This window comes from Hyperolius riggenbachi, chromosome 5 (assembly GCF_040937935.1).
Source record: "Hyperolius riggenbachi isolate aHypRig1 chromosome 5, aHypRig1.pri, whole genome shotgun sequence".
Taxonomy (NCBI): domain Eukaryota; kingdom Metazoa; phylum Chordata; class Amphibia; order Anura; family Hyperoliidae; genus Hyperolius; species Hyperolius riggenbachi.
Window position 1 is genome coordinate 53,656,661 of NC_090650.1, and position 18,793 is coordinate 53,675,453.

Genomic DNA, 18,793 nt, shown 5'->3' on the forward strand with positions numbered 1-18,793 from the left:
TTATAAAGAATAAAAGCCTTGCTGAGAAACCCCTATGAAGAGATGGACTAGTCTAATACCTGTTGCTTCTGTCAGATTTCACTACCTACTGTGAGTGACAGCAACATAGGAGAAAAGTAATTTATGGCTCATTTTACTCTGGAAAAAGCGTACTTCCTATTTTTATATGTTTGCACATATTTTAAATTTTACAATTTTTCCCCATTGTGCCCCTTTAAGAATCACAGTGCTGACCCATTCACTGTATTGAATGGCTCAACAGTGCAGTCCATAGCGGTGTAGATGGCTTGCGATCGAACGCGTTGTATTCTGATCGCACGATCATCTGTGCTGACTGATCTGAACAAGGCCTTAAACACAAATATCAGATGAAATCCTAATCAGAGGGCTGGTTCAGAAATTCTATTTTCTAATTCAGTTATGATTATGCCCTGAAATTCCTTCCAAAGAAACCATCCATTGACAGTGCAACAAGCAAAATGTACCTATAAAGTGTTCCTCACTTGGTAAAAAATGTGTACCAAAGCTATCGGTCTACCCAGACAGTGGCACATTCTGACCTTAAATACCTTACTCAGCCGCCACCTTTACTTTCATTTTTATCACTAACCCCTTTAATTTTCAGGTGGTATGTACACAAGGAAGCAGCTGAGGATGGAGCCAAACACAGACAAGCATCCGGTGACATGTAAACAGAATGCAGCTGCTGCCTTGTCAAATTTGTGCACAGGAGCAAAATCAACAACATTTACTTTATTTTTTAATTCTTGAAGTGTTCAGCTGTAAGAGAGCTACAGAGAGGAAAAGTAGCTAGAACAACATAAAAGAACAGTACGCAATGGAAGAATGAATAACGCCCTTTCTGCAGTAGTATCTGCAGCGATTGCACTGCAGTTCCTTATATTGCAGGGAATAGTTATGCACAGAGGAGACATCAGTAATGCACAAAACAAAGAGGTGACTTGCCTGCGCTCCTCTCTCCTCATCCAGCTCAATCGTCATTAGCGCCGAGGTGCCCTTTTCGCTCACGGGGCTATGGCGACCTTGCCAGAAGAAGTAAGCGCACTTTTCTTTTCCTGCCACTCGAACGTGTTCAGTTTTCTGCCGATGTCCAACTGTCAATGCAAAAACAAATCATGTAGTACAGACATGTACAGGATGCACTGAGAACAACCCTGGAACATGGACATTTCAGTGGCATCCTTACTAGCTCTTTATTATCTGTGTATACTCAAGGTTTTTTTTTTTCATACTTTTTTTTTTTTTTTAGGTTTTAACCCTTTAGCAGCCAATTTACTTAGAGACTTGTAAGTGCTCCAGGCCAATTTATTTTAGCACATTTTTTATTTGTTACATTTCCTAGTTTCTAATTAGTACTGCTGTAATATGTATTTATGGCCACTTCTCATTACAGGGCAGTGTGCCTCAATAGCGGACTTCTGCTTTTGGTTTCTGTATTTTATGTTAGCAGGGAGAGATCAAAGCATTCCGCCGACTGAGGTCAAAGGCAGTGCACTTATCTCAAACCAGATAACTATACTGAGGCTGCTAATGGGTTGAGGCAGTGTTCCCCAACCCTGTCCTCAAGGCCCACCGACACTGCATGTTTTGTGGAGAGCCACACCGGTAATAAATCAGCTCTGCTGGGACACTAATTACCCCACCTGTGCATGTGTGTGGTTTTCTGCTAGTCATGTACTGTTGGTGGGCCTTGAAGACAGGGTAGGGGAACTATGGGTTAAAGGGTCCGCGGGGGGGGGGGGGGGGGGGGTGACGTGACATTACACAAACGTGTATGTACAATGCCAAACAATTATAAATAGTCTGTGGTCCTTTTTTTTCTTTTTCTGCCTGAAAGTGTTAAAGTTCAGGCAAGTGACAGTTTCTCTCTGGTCCAAACCTTGTCAGATTATAACGTAATACTTATAAGGAATTACAGCCATAAAAAGTTTTTCTGCAAAGAACAACTTCTGAATACAAAGTATGGATAAGAAGATTAGTTCATATATTTTAGTTCTGGAACACTTTATAAACGGCCATTGAGCAGAGACAAAACTTTAAATCTACTTTGTAATGTTTAAACATAAAATAAATAAAACCATGGGATATCTAAGGAAAGGTCACTTTTAGGAGTAGGAGGATAGATACAATTCTTTATCAGTTTATTTTTACCTTTGGTTCACTTTAAGCAATAGGGTCAGGTAAACCAGGATGGGCGAGTGAGTTTTAGAAGACCCTGGTCACTAATGCAATATACTTGTATTAATGATTTTACTTCTACCTTATAATACTGCCTTGTCCCCTCCCTCTTCAGAGTGCACATTATAAGTGGCTACCACAGGCCTATATGCTGATAGTAAAACAGCCACAGTGTATAAATATTCCTCTTTAAAAAAAAAAATATTTGTAAAATGTTTTCATGGTTTCTTACTTACAGATCTTATTAGGGCTTCTGTAAACCGAGTACGGGCTAACAATGACACTTTTTAATGTAAACAACAACATGCCAGTATTTTAAAGTAATACACAATTAGCATATTTCATTATTGATCAGTCTCATTTACAGTATTTTAACCACACTAAGACACTGAAGCAAAAAAATAAATAAAAAATTACGATCTAATGATTTGTATGTGCAGTGCAGCTAAGGAATAAAATATTAGGAGCAGAAACATATGTCTAATATTGTTTTCAGCACAGGAAGAGTTAAGAAACTCCAGTTATCTATGCAAAAGGACTATTGAGCTCCATGACTTTCAAAGTCGCAGAGAGCTCTGTCTTCTGAAGCTTATTATCTCAAATGTCAGTCACTGTATTGTTTTTTCTTCTGCAGAGGACAGGTCAAAAGTTCACTGGCATGCTCTGTGAAATCATTTAGAGTGCTGAGTAGTGTGTAAACTGCAAATATTAGAGAATGATGCAGCGTTATAAAAAAAAAAAAAAATACTATATAACTGAAAATAAAAATAGGAGAATATTTTATTTGCTTCTAATATTCCAGTAGTTATCCGTAATACAATTCAGAAATTTGTTAAAATAAAAAATAAATTAAAAAATTGCAGGTGCAGCCAGGTGAGTAGAAAAAGGGTGAGTAGTTTTTCATCTTCACCCTGTGCCAATATGGCCCGCCCTGATAATGAATGCACTCAGCTCTGGAACAGAGTTTCTATAGTTTTCACTGAGTGTAACCTCTGATTATGCACTTTAAGGGAACATGAAGTGAGTGGAATATGGAGGCTGCCATATTTACTTCCTTTTAAGCAATACTAACTGCCTGGCTATCCCGCTGATCCTCTGCCTCGAATACTTTTATCCATAGACCCTGAACAAGTATGCAGCAGATCAGGTGTTTCTGACATTGTCAGATCTGACTGGATTAGCAGCATGCTCGTTTCTGGTGTGATTCAGATACTACTGCAGCCAAATAGATCAGCAGGGTTGCTAGGCAACTAGTATTGTTTAAAAGGAAATAAGTATGGCAGCCTCCCTAGTCTTCTCCTCACTTCAGTTCTCCTTTAATCATCATAAACTCAGCTTATGTTGCCGGGTTTACTGTAGAGTCACTGTACAGTTAAAGTCTGCTTTAGAGAGCTGCCTGGCTGCAGGACTGAGCACATTAATTTCAGCAAGATGACGAAGCCGCTACTGTGTGCAGATGGCACTCAAATGAAACTTGTTATGAATGAAGGCACTTGAGGAAGAGCACAGCAGATGTTTGAAGGCTTAAATGCTGCAATAAAATATAAGCAGCAAACTCTCCATGCGGGCTGCAGTATTCCTCCTTCCATCTGCCTGCTTGTATTCCCCCATCTCTGCCGGACTACTGCTCAATCCATCCATCTGTATTAGGGCTGCTTCACACTAGCGGCACTGATTTGAAAAGCTCTTGCTAATGTAATGCTATAGGTGTGATCCCACTAGAGGGAAGTGATTTTATAAAAATCCCCCATAGCACTGCATTAGCAAGAGCTTTTCAAATCACTAGCGCTTAGAAAGTGCTGCTAGTGTGAACCAGACCTAACAAACACATGCTTTATAGGAAGAGAGAGCAATATGGAGGGCGCTATTGTTCACGTGTTTATTCTCTGGTTCAACTGCATTTTAAAACAAAACCAGGTGTCAGAAGTCTATGGAGGCTGCCATATTAATTTCCTTTTAAACAATACCAGTTGCCTGGCAGCCATGCTGATCTTTGGCTGCAGTAGAGTCTGAGTCACACCCCTGAAACAAGCAAGTGGCAAGGCATGTCAGACTTTAGTCAGAAACATGTGATCTGCATGATTGTTCAGGGTCTGTGGATAAACATATTAGGGGTAGAGGATCAGCAGGGCAGCCAGGTAACTGGTATTGTTCAAAAGTAAATATAGCAGCCACCATATCCCTCTCACTTCAGGTTCCCTTTAAAAGGTAATAAATATGGCAGCCTCCATATACATCTCAACCCAGGTTCCTCAAGTCACTGACCTAGTGACCTAGTGCAGATCAGGTGTTCTGACTGTATCCTAGCTGCAGGAGTAATGCTAGGTACACACCATACAATTTTATGTTCGATAGATTTCCCGACATGTCTGATCTTATTTTCGATTGTTTTTCGGATCGATTTCTAATAGAAGCGAATGCAAATAGATAAGAAAAGATAACCGGATCGAATCGGAAAACGATCGGACGGAAAATCGGCTGAAAAAATGCATTGTATGTACCCAGCATAAGACTCGGACTACTGATTTCAAAAGTATTGTGCAGGCAAAAGGTGTGCTTTATAGTGAACCAGAGATGAAGCACCCTCATGTATTTTACCATATATATCAGTGGGAACATTTGAGAAACACCTTCCCTGCTCTCCATTTCATTTTTAACTGTTCAGCTTGTTTCTTATCAGCCCTGATAAAATCCCCGACTGAGCATTCAGTCTGGTTTTGCTCAGGAATCATTATAGCAGAGTCATTATAGCAAAGCCAGACTGAATGCTCAGTCTGGGATTTTATCAGGGCTGATCAGGGGCGGAGCTAGGAGTCACGCAGGACGGAAGGGGGAATTGATCAGAGCGGGGACTGTGGCGTGCAGCGGAGATCCGACCGCGGCGGTGCTGGCACACATAGAAAGCGCTTGTATGATCATCAATCTGGTACGCAGATCTTTTAAGCATTTTAGTAATAAATTTTAAAGCTTTTTTACACTATGCAAGTTCCGCTTTGTGTTTGAAGGTGTTTACTGTTGCTGCTGTTGCTCAGGAAGGAGGGCTTGTTTGCATAAAACTCAAGAAGCAATCTGGTGAGTGAGACTCACAGAGGGGGCATATAGATCCCCCTTGCTTTCCTATTGTCCTGGTGGAGGCCTTTATTTACACAAACTACTGAAGTGACTCACGTGGTGCTTCTTAAAAGGCAGTATTGCACTATCACCTGCTTTTTTACAGGGAAATCCTAGGCTCCTATTGGGGAGGCAGGATTGTGATCGCAACTTCGTTTGGTGGACTGGAATTTGTTGGAGAGTGTGTGTACTTGGCTGAAGTCTGCGGATCCCCAATACAATAATTGGTGACATTGGTGCAAATTTATATATTTATACTTATATTACTGTGGAGCGCTGTCCTTTTCTCCTCTCCTGGGAGTGATCCTTGTTGATCAGAAGCAAGCTGAACAGTTAAAAATGAAACAGCAGGGAAGGTGTTTCTCTAATGTTCCCACTCTTATATATGGTAAAATACATGAGGGTGCTTCGTCTCTGGTTAATTTTAAGACTAGAGTGGAGGCGTGGAGGTAGCCAGCATTACAGTTGCATGGTGACCCCCCCCCCCCCAACCATCATATGAATATAATATGGAAAAGAACTTGGCAACTCCATAAGCAGCACATTACTCATCTAATGGCATTGGATAGCCAAATTTCATAGGAAAGTATCATTTCAATCAAAAGGTTCTGCTAATTGTATCAACCAGTAATAGATGCCCAGTCTGGTTTTGTTTTTTTTAACCGAATTTGCTCCCCTTAAATGATTGACTTTTTTTATGGGTCAAACTGTCAGGGCTGCAAAGTCAGTAGTAAAGGGCTGCAAGTTGGCCGCAAGTCTTTGATGCATTCAGAACAAGGAAAGACTGTTGCTGTTGGTTATGTGCACGTGATAGTTTAAAATAAAGTGTACCAGAGTAAAAGAAGCCTGCAGAGCGGTCTTACCGGTTGTGCTCACCAAGTACTTCCATTTCACCACATACGCATCGCCCTCGTGGAACTGACCAATGCTTTGGTTCGGCAGCCTGCTGTAGTCAAACTCTAATATATGCCAAACATCCACGGCAATGGTCGTCAGCTCATACTGCCTTCCATCTTCACCTTCCACAAGTCCATAACCCCGACATACGTTAAATCCATCTAATACGGTTCCCACAGCCGCCTGGGATGGCGGCACCATCTGCATAATGTCATAGGCCTTCACATCTTCCTGCTTCTCTACCTGTCACAGGAAATAGATGGCTGGTTGGCATATTAGGCTGAAGAAAACAAAATGCAGCTCGTACAGCTAATCTACCCCCACTCGGCGCAAGCTGACTCACGTCATTAATACCAATCTACACGGCTTACACAACAGATCTCAATCCGGGAAATATTAAATTACGTCTTTCCACTCATGTCTGGATGCCAGGTACTTTCCCTTAACCCAATTGTGGATATAATAGGATTCCAGCAAATAGAATTAGGTGAGACAGGATATGAAAAAAAGGGGGCAGTGCCATTAACTGAATACCACATTGTGGATTCACTGAGAAATGCAACCAACAAAAGATTTGGGGAACAGAGAATTGGCAGAATTCTACAATCACTACCAGACAATAATATTAGTAATAATATTGTGGAATGAAGGTGAGGCAATACCATTTAATAAGTGCAACCAAACCGCAGCAGTAAAGTGGACAGCAAACTTTCCATGGAGTTTGTATGCAGTTACTACGTAGACACGGGATTCCTGTGGGAACTTCGAATTACCCCCACGTCACAAAAACAATCTGTTTATCCGTATAAAACAACCCTCTCCCCCCCCCCCCTCCCCCCCCCCATCTATCTGTAAGGCAAGTCTGGCAGCTAACATCTTTCAGCTGACATCTTTCATAATAATGCAACATCCAGTTACATCTGTCTGTGCCATAGTGCTATTAGGCTGCTCCGGTACCGCTCAGCTCCCCCACCCCTTTATCTTGCCTCTCTCAAGTTTCATCTCCTGCATTCAGAGATCAAAGAACAATGGCCGCCCAGTAACCTATAAGGCCCCCAGGTGAAAAACAACAAACTATGGCACAATAGTTTGTTAATAGAACTTAAGACTTGTACACAAATATGAGGCATGTCAGCTGTCAGAGATTGGTACCCGATCTCTAGTACGACATGACTAGGCTAAAGCTGACAGAGGTGTGGTTAGCCTGCAGACGAATGACGTGTCCTGTTCCAAACTGGGGGGTGGAGCAGAGCAGGCGTGCCGTCACTTTACTGGTGGGGTAGGTGAAGAGAACAGTGCTCTCAGGCCGTCAGTCGACTGAAGTGATCCACCATGCAGATCGAGGGCCAAGAGGGTCGGGGGTGCTGTACACATGCTGAATTCTCGGCAGTCAGTCATTAATGACCGCCTTGGCCAAGTTTCAGCTAACCTCTGTATGGGGCTTTAGACTGCAGTTCTGCTTTAATATTTTTCATTGTTTTGTAAAAGTAAAAGTTCCCCAAACCATTTTACTTCCTTTGACACCACTAATCATGATGCAATGAATGCTAGAAGTGTCCTAAACACAATCACAATTAGCTGAGCTCATGATATAGATCTAGCGCTTTTGCCTTTTGCTTTGGGAGTTCCTCACACAAAGTCTTCTCATTGGGTTTCTTCATTTCTGTCCAATCCAGGAACTTTTCTTTGAATAAAATGGTCTCATTGTGCTCCGTCAGTCGACCAAATATGGCCCAATCTGGACGACCGGTTCCTTTCCTGTAATAAGGGATGCCAAACATTAGACTGGAATCCATCAGAGCAGAACAGGAAGTGCATAAGAGGAAGTACAGAACCATAGAGATGGTCTACATCAGGGGTCCCCAAACATTTTGGGTCGAGGGCCGGGTCTACATACTTCAGACTGCTGGGGGCCGGAATATACATAAAATGATGTAGAAGTCTTTGTGGGCCAGACAGTGAAGCATATCCAGGTGACAACTGCCAGTCCAATTGGACAGCAGTGTCACCTGATGTGGAATTTGATTGGAAACCAGCGAAATTACTGCTTTCTGCCTTCCACGTGGATGAGTGGTGCCAGCACTGCTATTCCATATGCGGACCACCAATATTTCAAGAAGTAGCTGACCGCATCTATAAGTAATACATTTTCTGTGTGTGGGGGGCCGGTAAAAAAGCCTCAGGGGGCCACATCCGGCCCGCGGGCCTTAGTTTGAGGACCACTGGTCTACATTGTCATTTGCAGCCAACATGTATACTGCTTACGTTTGTTTTTATTGAACAGTAATGCATGTGCAACATGGAATCAGAAGAGAGTTCACCACAGTGGGAATGACTTCTCAATGCATGTGTGCATGAGACACTTCTCCTCCAACAGAAGAGTCTGATTTGGCAACTACCAGATTCCAAATGGCACAAATACCACTGTAAAAAGCAATGTTGAGTGCCTCTGAATCAGGGAACATGAACACATTTCTTACCTTGGTATAAGAGAATTGCATTCCCCAGGATCGAGCGGATTAATGTCACAGTTTTCATAATCAAATAGCCCATTCCAGAGGTGTTTGGCTAACTGGAAGGCCACCTTGCGCTGAGCCAGCGTCACCTCCTTGCCGTGCCACACGTACACCTCACTGCCAAAGTCAAACACCAGCACCTGCAGGGACAGCATTAAGGTGTGTAAGGTTAGAGTAAAGGGACTGTCTCATCAGTGTTTCTTTAAAGAAGAATTACAATCTGCCATTAAAACTTATTTCCCTACTCTCTGTTGCTCCATTCAGTTATCCTACATGTTTTATACCCAAAGTAATGTCATCTGTGTAAAACTCACAAGTCCCTCCAGAACAGAATACAGCAGGCTGAGTGCTGCGATTGCAATTTTATCAAACTCATTCCGAAAATTCTTACAGGAAGGAAAACTCATCTGCTCACAGTCACACTGAATCTTGCAATAAATACATCTCTCCTCTCCCCCCCCCCCCCCCCCCAAACAAAAAAGAACAAAAAACATTCAGCAGAACTGCCCAGCAATATGCAATTTAAAAAGTAATAAATATAGCATCCTCCATGTCTCTCTCACTCCTGGGTCACTTTAATAGAATTGAATCCTTAGATCACCAACCTCTTTAGACTGTAATAGCGCACAGCGGGGCACTTTACCCCAGTATTCATCCACAGGCACCAGTTTATCATCCAGTAAACGGTAGATGCAATTTGTTTCAATGATTGCATTCTCATATCGCTCATCCTCCTCTGGGGTTCCTGCATCTATAATCAAATACGAGACAACCATTGAGTCACTACTGAATCAATACTGAAGAATACTGTATTTGCATCATATGCTATACATCCTTACCAATCCATAACTAAAATAGGATAAATGTAGCCCTGATGCCTTTGAATGCACAAAAAAAATTCTTGTTTCACGAACAACTGAAGCCATTCCCCCTGACTAAATCCAAACCTCTTCATCGGTCAGTTAGGTGAGAGTAGCAATGCTTCTGCTTGTTAAACTGAAAGGCAGGGTTCACACTTACCCTCTTCATATACTTCTTTACTCAGGGAATGCACTCACATGGATGTGAAAATAAACTTGTAAGATAATGAATTGTATGTGTACTACAGCTAAGAAATAGAGCATTAGTAGCACAGATATGAGTCTCATATTGTTTACAGTACAGGAAGAGTTAAGAATCTTCAATTATCTATGCAAAAGAGCTTCTCTGAGCTCTCCGACCAGTGCTGTTTTTTGAAGCACGTATCTCAACCTGTCTCACTGTTCCTTGTTTAAGATCTTACTGCAAGAAAGTTCTCTTTCACAGTTTAAAATACAGAATGTAGTAAACTGCAAATATTAGCTTATAATGCAATGTTATAAAAAAAAAAATGAAAATAAAAATATGAGACTCTTCTTTGCTACCAATGTTCTATGAATTTATTAGTACGTCACATACAATTCATTATAGCATAAGTTTTTTTTTTTATTTCAGTCTCACTTTTATGATCAATTCACATTGTGTAGTGAGATAAAGTGAAAGGAATACAGGGCGTCATTTCCTTATAAACGATGGCGGTTGCCTGGCTGTCATGCAGAGGTTTTGGTTTATGCATCTTGCAACAAACATTTTAAAACGTTATGAAAACTACCTGTAATTTTCCTACTGTATACACGATTTTAATAATGATTTCTTTCTTTTTTTTTTTTTTTACCATTTTCATATTATGGAGCGCTGATGATTAGGGTCATTTTAGCTTGTAAATTCCTGAAGTTGTTTCTCCGTGTGTGTGTGTGGGGGGGGGGTGGGGGGGGGGGGCGGGGTGGTCCCTCTACAGATTTGCAAATCTATGTAAAGGTGAGGTGTCCTGTATAGGTGATTTATTGTTGACTATTAGGCTAGGAGCACACATCTGGGAAAAACCATTTGTTTTCTGCCATGTGTATTGTTGAATTTTTGTTTGTGTTAATTACCAAAGAATTTTCCCCATTTTCTAAATACAAATGCGTTTTTCACATGCGTGGTAGGAAAGTAAGTGGAAAGAAAGAACATACTGTGCGACTCTATATCATACATTAAATCTCTAGTTTTGTGCGACTCAGACAGTTATATGCAAAGTTTCATGCGTTTCTTCCTATGTGGCTAAACACATGCGATGCTAATGAGTGTGCTCTACCTTTTGCTTGTGACTGGCCTGCTTTCCTACATAGTGATCGCTAGAAGTTTCACCCAAAGCATGAATAGACTCCTCCCTGTTACCTTGGTACTCCGTTTGGCCTCCTAAGAGCTTCCAGTAGTCCCGTGAGGCGTGAGTGTGCGTGTTGATCCCCTCCTCGACGGTCTGCACGTAGGACGCCCTACATCCCAGCTCCCTCTTCGTCTGAATGATGGTGGCCAACTCTGAAGCCTAAATAAGGAAAAAAATGTTTAGTTTTTCAAAACTGAGAAAAACAAAAACCCATCTTCTCCAAACAGCGAGAATGACCTCCGATCTTCCTCTTAAAACAAACCTGCCTCCCTGGACCTGGCCCTCTCTTTCATTGGCTCATATGGTCTTTATTACAGTCACCTCAGGATGGTAACCCTAGGTCTGCTTCCATGACAGCAGACACACTGCAGATTTAATGCAGGATTTGTATCAGTTGTAACAAAGAAATGCTTTTTCTTTAAATATTATTATGCTGTTGCATATCTTTTAGAGCAGAGCGGAAATTCTGAGTTCAGGTCTAATTTAAGTACAAATATCTGGTGGGGTTAGGGACAAACAGAGAAGCCCAACAGTGCCACTATCAAGAACGTAGCTATGGTCAGAGCTCTCCCAGGACATAAGAATTATAAACCTCGGCTGATGTCCCAGCTGTCAGCGCACATACTCCCTCTGCTGGCCTAATGTGCAATTTTCCATCTAACACATGGATTAGATGGAGTTTCTCTGTTTGGGACTGTTGAAAGCTGCACTTCAGGGGGGTTTACTATACTAAAACTACAAAGTTGTCTTGGGACACTGAACTGCCAACAACCTTGCAATGACCTCCTCCCCCACATTCAGTTTGTGAAGAGAGAGGCTCTTGTGAAGAAGCACTGGTGTCATGACACCCCTGGCAGCATCCTTCCCTGAGGATTTCCTGGCCACCACACAGACACTCTTCAAAGTGTTGGCTGCTGAGCCGGACAGATAATTCAAGAGGCCCTGTGTGGATCCGTCTGGTTATGGCCTTATATAGAATTTTACATGACACAGCACTTCCATCTACTTATCTGAGTGCCAGAAACCAGCGGACCACTTCAAAGCGGAGGCAGAGTGACAGATTGTCAACATGCGAGGATACTGACCTTGGCTTTCTCAATGACGTTCGCAAACTCTCCAGACCACAGGAAGCAGTAGTGCGGGGAGATCAGCAGGAAACAGTCCCCGCTGTTCAGGGAGGATGCTCGGGGCTCCACCAACCTTGACTGGACATGTCTGCGTCCTAAACAAATGAAAAACAGAATTAAATTTCACACCACTTCAGAAAAAAATGCATTCTCAAATAAGACTAAAATACACAGAAGTCCAGAGTAACACCAGTCAAGGCCCTGTGCAAAAAAACAAAACAAATGATAAATTAAGCTCTATGGCCGCTTTCTGTTTACATTTAATTGCTCCAGGACGACTGATGGCTTCCTTGTACAAAGTGATGAGGTATTACTTTTGCATCCGGTTAACCATTTTAAAATGACAGGATGAGGTGATGATAACAGTGCGGTGAATTTTCTTAGTTCTGACCATAGTGCCGATATCAGCAACAAGATGGCAGCCACCATGCAAAAATAAATCAAATAGAAAAGGACACCAGAAATCAGGTCTGGGAAAGGCGTAACAGTTGAAAGTTAGGGCCCATTCACACTTGGGTGATTAGCGGGCGTTTACCGCTAATCGCCAGCGATCGCCAAGGATGGGCTCATGACTAATCGCAAGTCCGTAAGGACTCAAATTCGTAATTAAAACGAGCCGTAATTGCCACAGCTGTGCGGCTGGATGACAAGGGGTTATTTACCCACAATTCCGTCGTCCTGTCTGCGCTCCAAATAGCTTGCATGTGTCCTATTGGACGTGTTGCAAGTCTTATCACGTCGCACTTCCTCCTTCCGGATTAAAGGAGGAAGTGTGTGTAGTGAGGCTTGCAACGCGTCCAATAAGACGCGTGCAAGCAGGACGGCGGAATTGTGGGTAAACCCCCCCTTATCATTCAGCCGCACAGTGCTGTGGCAATTACGGCTCATTTTAATCACGAATTCGAGTCCTTACGGACTTGTGATTAGTCATGAGCCCATCCTTGGCGATCGCTAGTGCTTTTTAAAGCACAGGTGCAATGTAATCTATATGGCCGTGATTTCACGGCCGCAATCCTACAATACGAGAGTAACCCCAGTCACATGCACTGCTAATATTCTGGGAATGTTCCTGCTGAATCCAGCAGATGAGGGAGTGGCCACCGGTACCGGGCCGGCCTGACACACCAGTTACGTACCTTTAACCTGTATTAACATAAGCTTCTTATAGGGCACGGCGCTGTTGTTGGAGTGTTGTTCGGTGAGGTTAACACTGCGTAAGCTAACACTGCTGAAGTTTTCTTTGCTCGCCAACCCAGCCAGAGCCACCTCAGAGAAGTTAGAGTTCTTCGACACTGAAGAAGAGAGCGAGAGAAAAGTGATCACCACATGCCAATCCATTCTATTCACACATGCTGTTACCTGAACTACCTACAGCAGCTTTACACATTATCTCAAACAGGTTTACAGCGGTGTCATTTTATCCTTCAGAAAGGAGGAAGCACACTTCCAGCCAATCACAATTTTTCTTGGGAACAATAATATTTTATGAGATGGTCTTGAACATAAGCCTTTTCTAAATTGGTTAGAGGTCAGCCCAGCCTCTGCCTCACATATCATTGAACGTTGAATGAAAGGACAAACTAATATATCCTTTATCTGAATTGTATAAAAGAGCCATATTATTATTGTGTATTTATACAGTATGTTGCCAATATCTTCTGAAGCACCTTGACAGTGTATATAGTCACACCACTAAATGTCCCTCAGAGGAACTCACATTCTAATCCTTACCATAATTAGTCATGTCTTATGTTACTACTGTAGTCTAAGGTCATTTTTTTCCCTTGCACTGACAAAAAATGCATTTCTGAACTTACCTGGGGCTTCCTCCAGTTGTCCCCCCCCCCCCTACCCCGTCTTCTGTGACCTGTGGGACTCTGCCAGGAATCGTGCACAACTACGCATGCACAGCCCGTCACTGTGCACGTTCTCAGGAGTGTTCTGCGCATGCGCGGTTCTAGAAGAAAATGAACCACGCATGCACATAATCCCAGGCACAGGAGCACGATCAAGATCGGAGTGTGGATTAGCTATACATGTGCAGTTGTGCACAACGTTTAGCTGGATCGTGCAGGTAACTGAGCCATCAGTGGGACAACAGAGGGAGCTTAAAAAGGGCGACGGACCTCACGGACTATGGGGGGCCAGAGGAAGCCTCAGGTAAGTTTAGAAATACTTATTTTTAAGTCAGGTTCCCTTTAAACCCAAGTGGGGCTGGGTTTGTTCTCTCCACTTGCTTACTATGTGACCACCGGTGTGGAACAATTTAGTAAGTATATTTAATTTGCGTAAATAAACTTTATAAAAACATCAATATACTGCACTACAAGCCTCTCTGTTTTCTCTCCACCTCTTACTTTTTGTTCATTTTCTCTGAGATATACCTTGGGAAAATATATGCAAATAAAGGTCCACTAAGAGCCCTGCAGGGGACTGTCCAAATCACTGGGAATCTGTTACTCGCTGGTCTCAAATGCTTGTCTTAAAGTGACACTGAAGCGGAAAAACTCATGATATAATGAATTGGTTGTGTAGTAAGGATAATTGATAGAACATTAGTAGCAAAGAAAATAGTGTCATTTTTCTTTTCAGGTATATAGCTTTTTTTTTTTTAAAATAACATTCTCTAATAATTGCAGTTTCCACAATACACTCAGCATTTTAAATAATTTCACAGACCAGGCTTATGACTCTTTCTTAATGGTTTTTCTGCAGAGAAAAGTTCAAAGAACAAACAATGAGAGACCATTGAGATAAGTGCTTCAAAAGACAGTGCTGTCCACAACTTTATAAAGTCGCAGAGCTTAAAGAAGCTTGTTTGCATAGATAATAACTGAAGTTTATTAACGCTTCCTGTACTGGAAACAATAAGAGTCTCATATCTGTGCTGCTAATGTTTTATTTCTTAGCAGTACTACACATAAAAAACATACTGTATATACTCGCGTATAAGCCTAATTTTTCCGCATAAAAAGGTGCTGAAAAGTTACCCCCTCAGCTTATATGTGAGTCAGTGGAGCAGAAAAGATGGTGGAGCAGGTTTTGTTAATGGCAGAGGAGCGTAAGGATTGTGTACTAGTGTTCCTGCTCTTACCAGCTGGCTCCCTGTTGTGTCTGTCCTTCATCCCCTGCAACATGTTGTGCAGAGTGTGCTGGTCAAGACTACCTGTGTCCCCAGGCTTGTGGAGCGGAGTGTGCAAGCAATATGTTAGCGGTGCAATGATCGGGGATTCTTCCTGTGTGGCCATCGCTGTCTCTCATATCTATGATGCCATCTAGTGGTATCTTGAGACACAGCTGCATGATCCTGGGGTACATCTGGCTATGGGGAGGGGGGCTGACTCTTACCGGGGGGAGGGGGGGGGGGACACCTCGCTACTGTGGAGGGGGCTATATTGGGGAGGGGGCTTATATGTGAGTCAATCACTTTTCTGGTTTCTGAGGGAAGTGTGTGTACCTCGGGCTTATACATGGGTCTGCTTATATGCGAGTATACATGGTAAGTTAATTTGATTTCAGATTCCCTTTAAGCATACAACAGGGGACATAACAGCACCAAGTAACAGCAGCCTCTGTCCAGCCATGTAACACCTTCACAATACTATAGTTTCACCTGATCCACTACCAAGTAGAATTATACCTACTTTTCTCCACCTTCATTCTTTTGGACTCCATGAAGGCCACGTTGAGTCTGGTCTCTGTGTACTCCTGCAGGAGGTCATCTCGAGCTGCAAGCATTCGAAGAGGGTTCCCCGATGCCTGGACATTGCGCACTGGTCTGACGGCACGCTTGTGTTCCGCCACAGCTGAGGTAAGCCTGCGGTCATCAGAGACAACAGTCACATGATGCTTAGCTTTACACTGCAGATATATACCACAGGTGAATACACATACTATACTTTTTTTACATAGATGTACAAAAAAACGACATTCTGTACAAACAATGTATATAATGTACGCAATGTATAATCATAAGGTCCAAAAAGGGGGGGGGGGGGGTGAGGATCTGCGCATTTTGCCTTGTGTATGTACTTTGGAATCCAAAGGGTTGAGATTATCGAGGGGCGGTGATAATTTAACGCTTATGACCAGGGCTGTGAAGTCGGTTCAAAAATCCACCGACTCAGACTGCTCAGTTTAGGATTCCACCGACTCAGACTCCTCTAATTTGCATATTACAATCTTGTTGATTGAAAGTATGTAACATGAAATTCGTCTCTTAACTGCCAACGCTTAGGAATTTTAAAAGACAGCTGAAGTGAGAAGGATATGGAGACTGCCATATTTATTCCCTTTAGTCATAGACTAAAACTAGCCCTTGGTAAGAGTACTTGTAAAAGGTACAGGCCGGAACAAACAACATCTATCAGGCCCCAGGTAATGTAACTGTGGGTACATGTAAGAGTGATGTGCAGGTACTCTGCAGGGGAATAAGGGGATTCTTCCTCTATTACACATTCTTCATGTACAATCTGAACCAGGTTTATGGGTGATAGACAACACATCTGTGTTCAATGTGCACAACATTCTCAGTGGATTCCCTGCAGCTCTGTGGAGAGTGCATATGTAGAGTATAGTACTACTGTGTAACAAAGTAAACCTGAGACAGATGAAATTAAAGTTTTATACATACCTGGGGCTTCCTCCAGCCCCCTTCAGGCTAATCAGTCCCTCGCTATCCTCCTCCGTCACCTGGATCTTCTGCTATGAGTCCAGGTACGTGAGCCAGTCAGGCGTAGTGCGCATGCATACACTCCGCTGCCGGGAGCGTACTACACCTGCGCAGCACTGTTGCGCAGGTGCAGAATGCTCCTGGCTGTGGAAGCGGCATGCGGCCGGACTGCGCTGACTGTCTGAATTACCAGGACTCATAGCAGAAGATTTAGGTGGTGGAGGTGGACAGCAAGGGACTGATTAGCCTGAAGGGGGCTGGAAGAAGCCCCAGGTATGTATAAAACTTTTCTTTTTATCCTTCTCAGGTACCATTTAATTCCTAGTCACCAAACCAAATTTTAACAACATATAAAATTATTTGATTTCATGAGCAAAGTACATTTGCATAAATCAGCATCAACACAGAATTATTTCCATCTCATTCACCATCTCTATTAGTGACACGGCTACACATCAGGCTTTATACTTACAGCATAGATGTACATTTTTGTGGACTAAGCACAGCTATTACTGTATGTATAAATTATTTATGATGACATTATCTGAGAAATAGAACATTTTATCATATTTTCTATTTTAAATACAGTTTAAAGGGACTCCGAGCAGTGCAGAAACTATGGAAAGATGCATATCATTTTAAAGCTCTCTTTCTCCTCTTTCCAATGATATATAAACCGCCACCCTACGCCTTTTAGTTTTCGCTATTTTCGCGATTGAAATTGCCGCGGCCGCGATTTCAATCGCGAAAATAAAGAAAACTAAAAGGCGTAGGGTGACGATTTAGGTGTCGCTAGAAAGAGGAGAAAGAGAGCTTTAAAATGATATTCATCTTTCCATAGTTATATTGTATTACACAGGACGACACTTTCCTAAAGTCAGCAGCTCCATTCTGCTGAATGGAGCTGCTGACACTGGGGAAAGTGTCGTCCCGTGTAATACAAGTAACTATGGAAAGATGGGTATCATTTTAAAGCTCTCTTTCTCCTCTTTCTAGCGACACCTAAATCGTCACCCTTAGTTTTCTCTATTTTCAATCGCAATTTCAATCGCGAAAATAGCGAAAACTAAAAGGCGTAGGGTGGCGGTTTATATATCATTGGAAAGAGGAGAAAGAGAGCTTTAAAATGATATGCATCTTTCCATAGTTTCTGCACTGCTCGGAGTCCCTTTAAATTCATTAGGAGTCGGAGCATTTTTTCCCGACTCCAGGCACCCAAAATTGCCCCGACGCCGACTCCGACTCCACAGCCCTGCTTATGACGATCATTTGCACAACTTGGCAATCTATGAAGTTTTGTGTATTGCAGTTCTGTAATTTTCCAACACATTAAAATGATCCTGCTGGCTCCTTTAGTTTTAGATCCTGGTGAGATGCACGGACTTCTCCCCCTTTCTCATCATAACCCACATGAGGTTGCCAGGGAGGGAGCACGTTCATCCATCAAGTACAGATCACCTAACCTAGCCCACTTCCGCCCTTTGTTGGTAAGGTATTAACTGAGTTGCAGAGCTGCCTTCAGAGTTATATAGTCATATATTTACCATTAAAGAAATATGAAAATTCATGGAAACTGGGGGGGGGGGGGGGGGGGGGTAACTCTCCCAGATAAAGGGGATCTATATTAGCAGCTACTGAACATCCTAACTGGTGTATAAATCACTGGGCTGAGTTTTTTTTTTCTTTAAAAAAAAAAAAAAAAAACACCTCATTTCAGAGGGAGGAATTCTGCATTGGCAGGATTGTGGCATAAGAGTTCCCACTCCTGCCTAACACTAGAGAGTCTTGGGTTCATTCTGTGGCCTGGACAACATCTGCATGGAGTTTGTATACCCTCACAGTATTTAAGTGTGTTTACTCCGGACAGTCTGGTTGTCTCTCACATCCAGGAAAAACAGATAAAATGTATTGGATCTCCTCAAAATTGGCCTTAAAGAGGCACTGTAGTGACATATAGTACAATACAGTAAATTATTCAGGATACGCACTTTTATGGTAATTTTCTTGGTTTCAGCATCAGAAACCCTTCCTATATCAATATTAT

The 18,793-nt window shown here is 42.4% G+C and overlaps 1 protein-coding gene across 13 annotated transcripts in view; it reads right to left on the bottom strand.

The window, feature by feature from the left end:
* SVIL (supervillin) overlaps positions 1 to 18,793 on the bottom strand; it is a 211,250-nt gene that overhangs the window by 18,239 nt on the left and 174,218 nt on the right. For 12 of the 13 annotated variants that reach the window (XM_068235704.1, XM_068235695.1, XM_068235699.1 and 9 more), the window contains 9 exons: positions 15,722 to 15,894; positions 13,214 to 13,369; positions 12,036 to 12,172; positions 10,962 to 11,109; positions 9,329 to 9,474; positions 8,688 to 8,863; positions 7,818 to 7,965; positions 6,174 to 6,450; positions 967 to 1,115 (listed from right to left, as the gene is read on the bottom strand). In XM_068235704.1, the coding sequence (XP_068091805.1) occupies positions 967 to 1,115; positions 6,174 to 6,450; positions 7,818 to 7,965; positions 8,688 to 8,863; positions 9,329 to 9,474; positions 10,962 to 11,109; positions 12,036 to 12,172; positions 13,214 to 13,369; positions 15,722 to 15,894 (1,510 nt within the window). Of the gene's footprint in view, positions 1 to 966; positions 1,116 to 6,173; positions 6,451 to 7,817; positions 7,966 to 8,687; positions 8,864 to 9,328; positions 9,475 to 10,961; positions 11,110 to 12,035; positions 12,173 to 13,213; positions 13,370 to 15,721; positions 15,895 to 18,793 lie in introns of those variants that run through there. The other variant, XM_068235705.1, reaches the window with a different exon arrangement.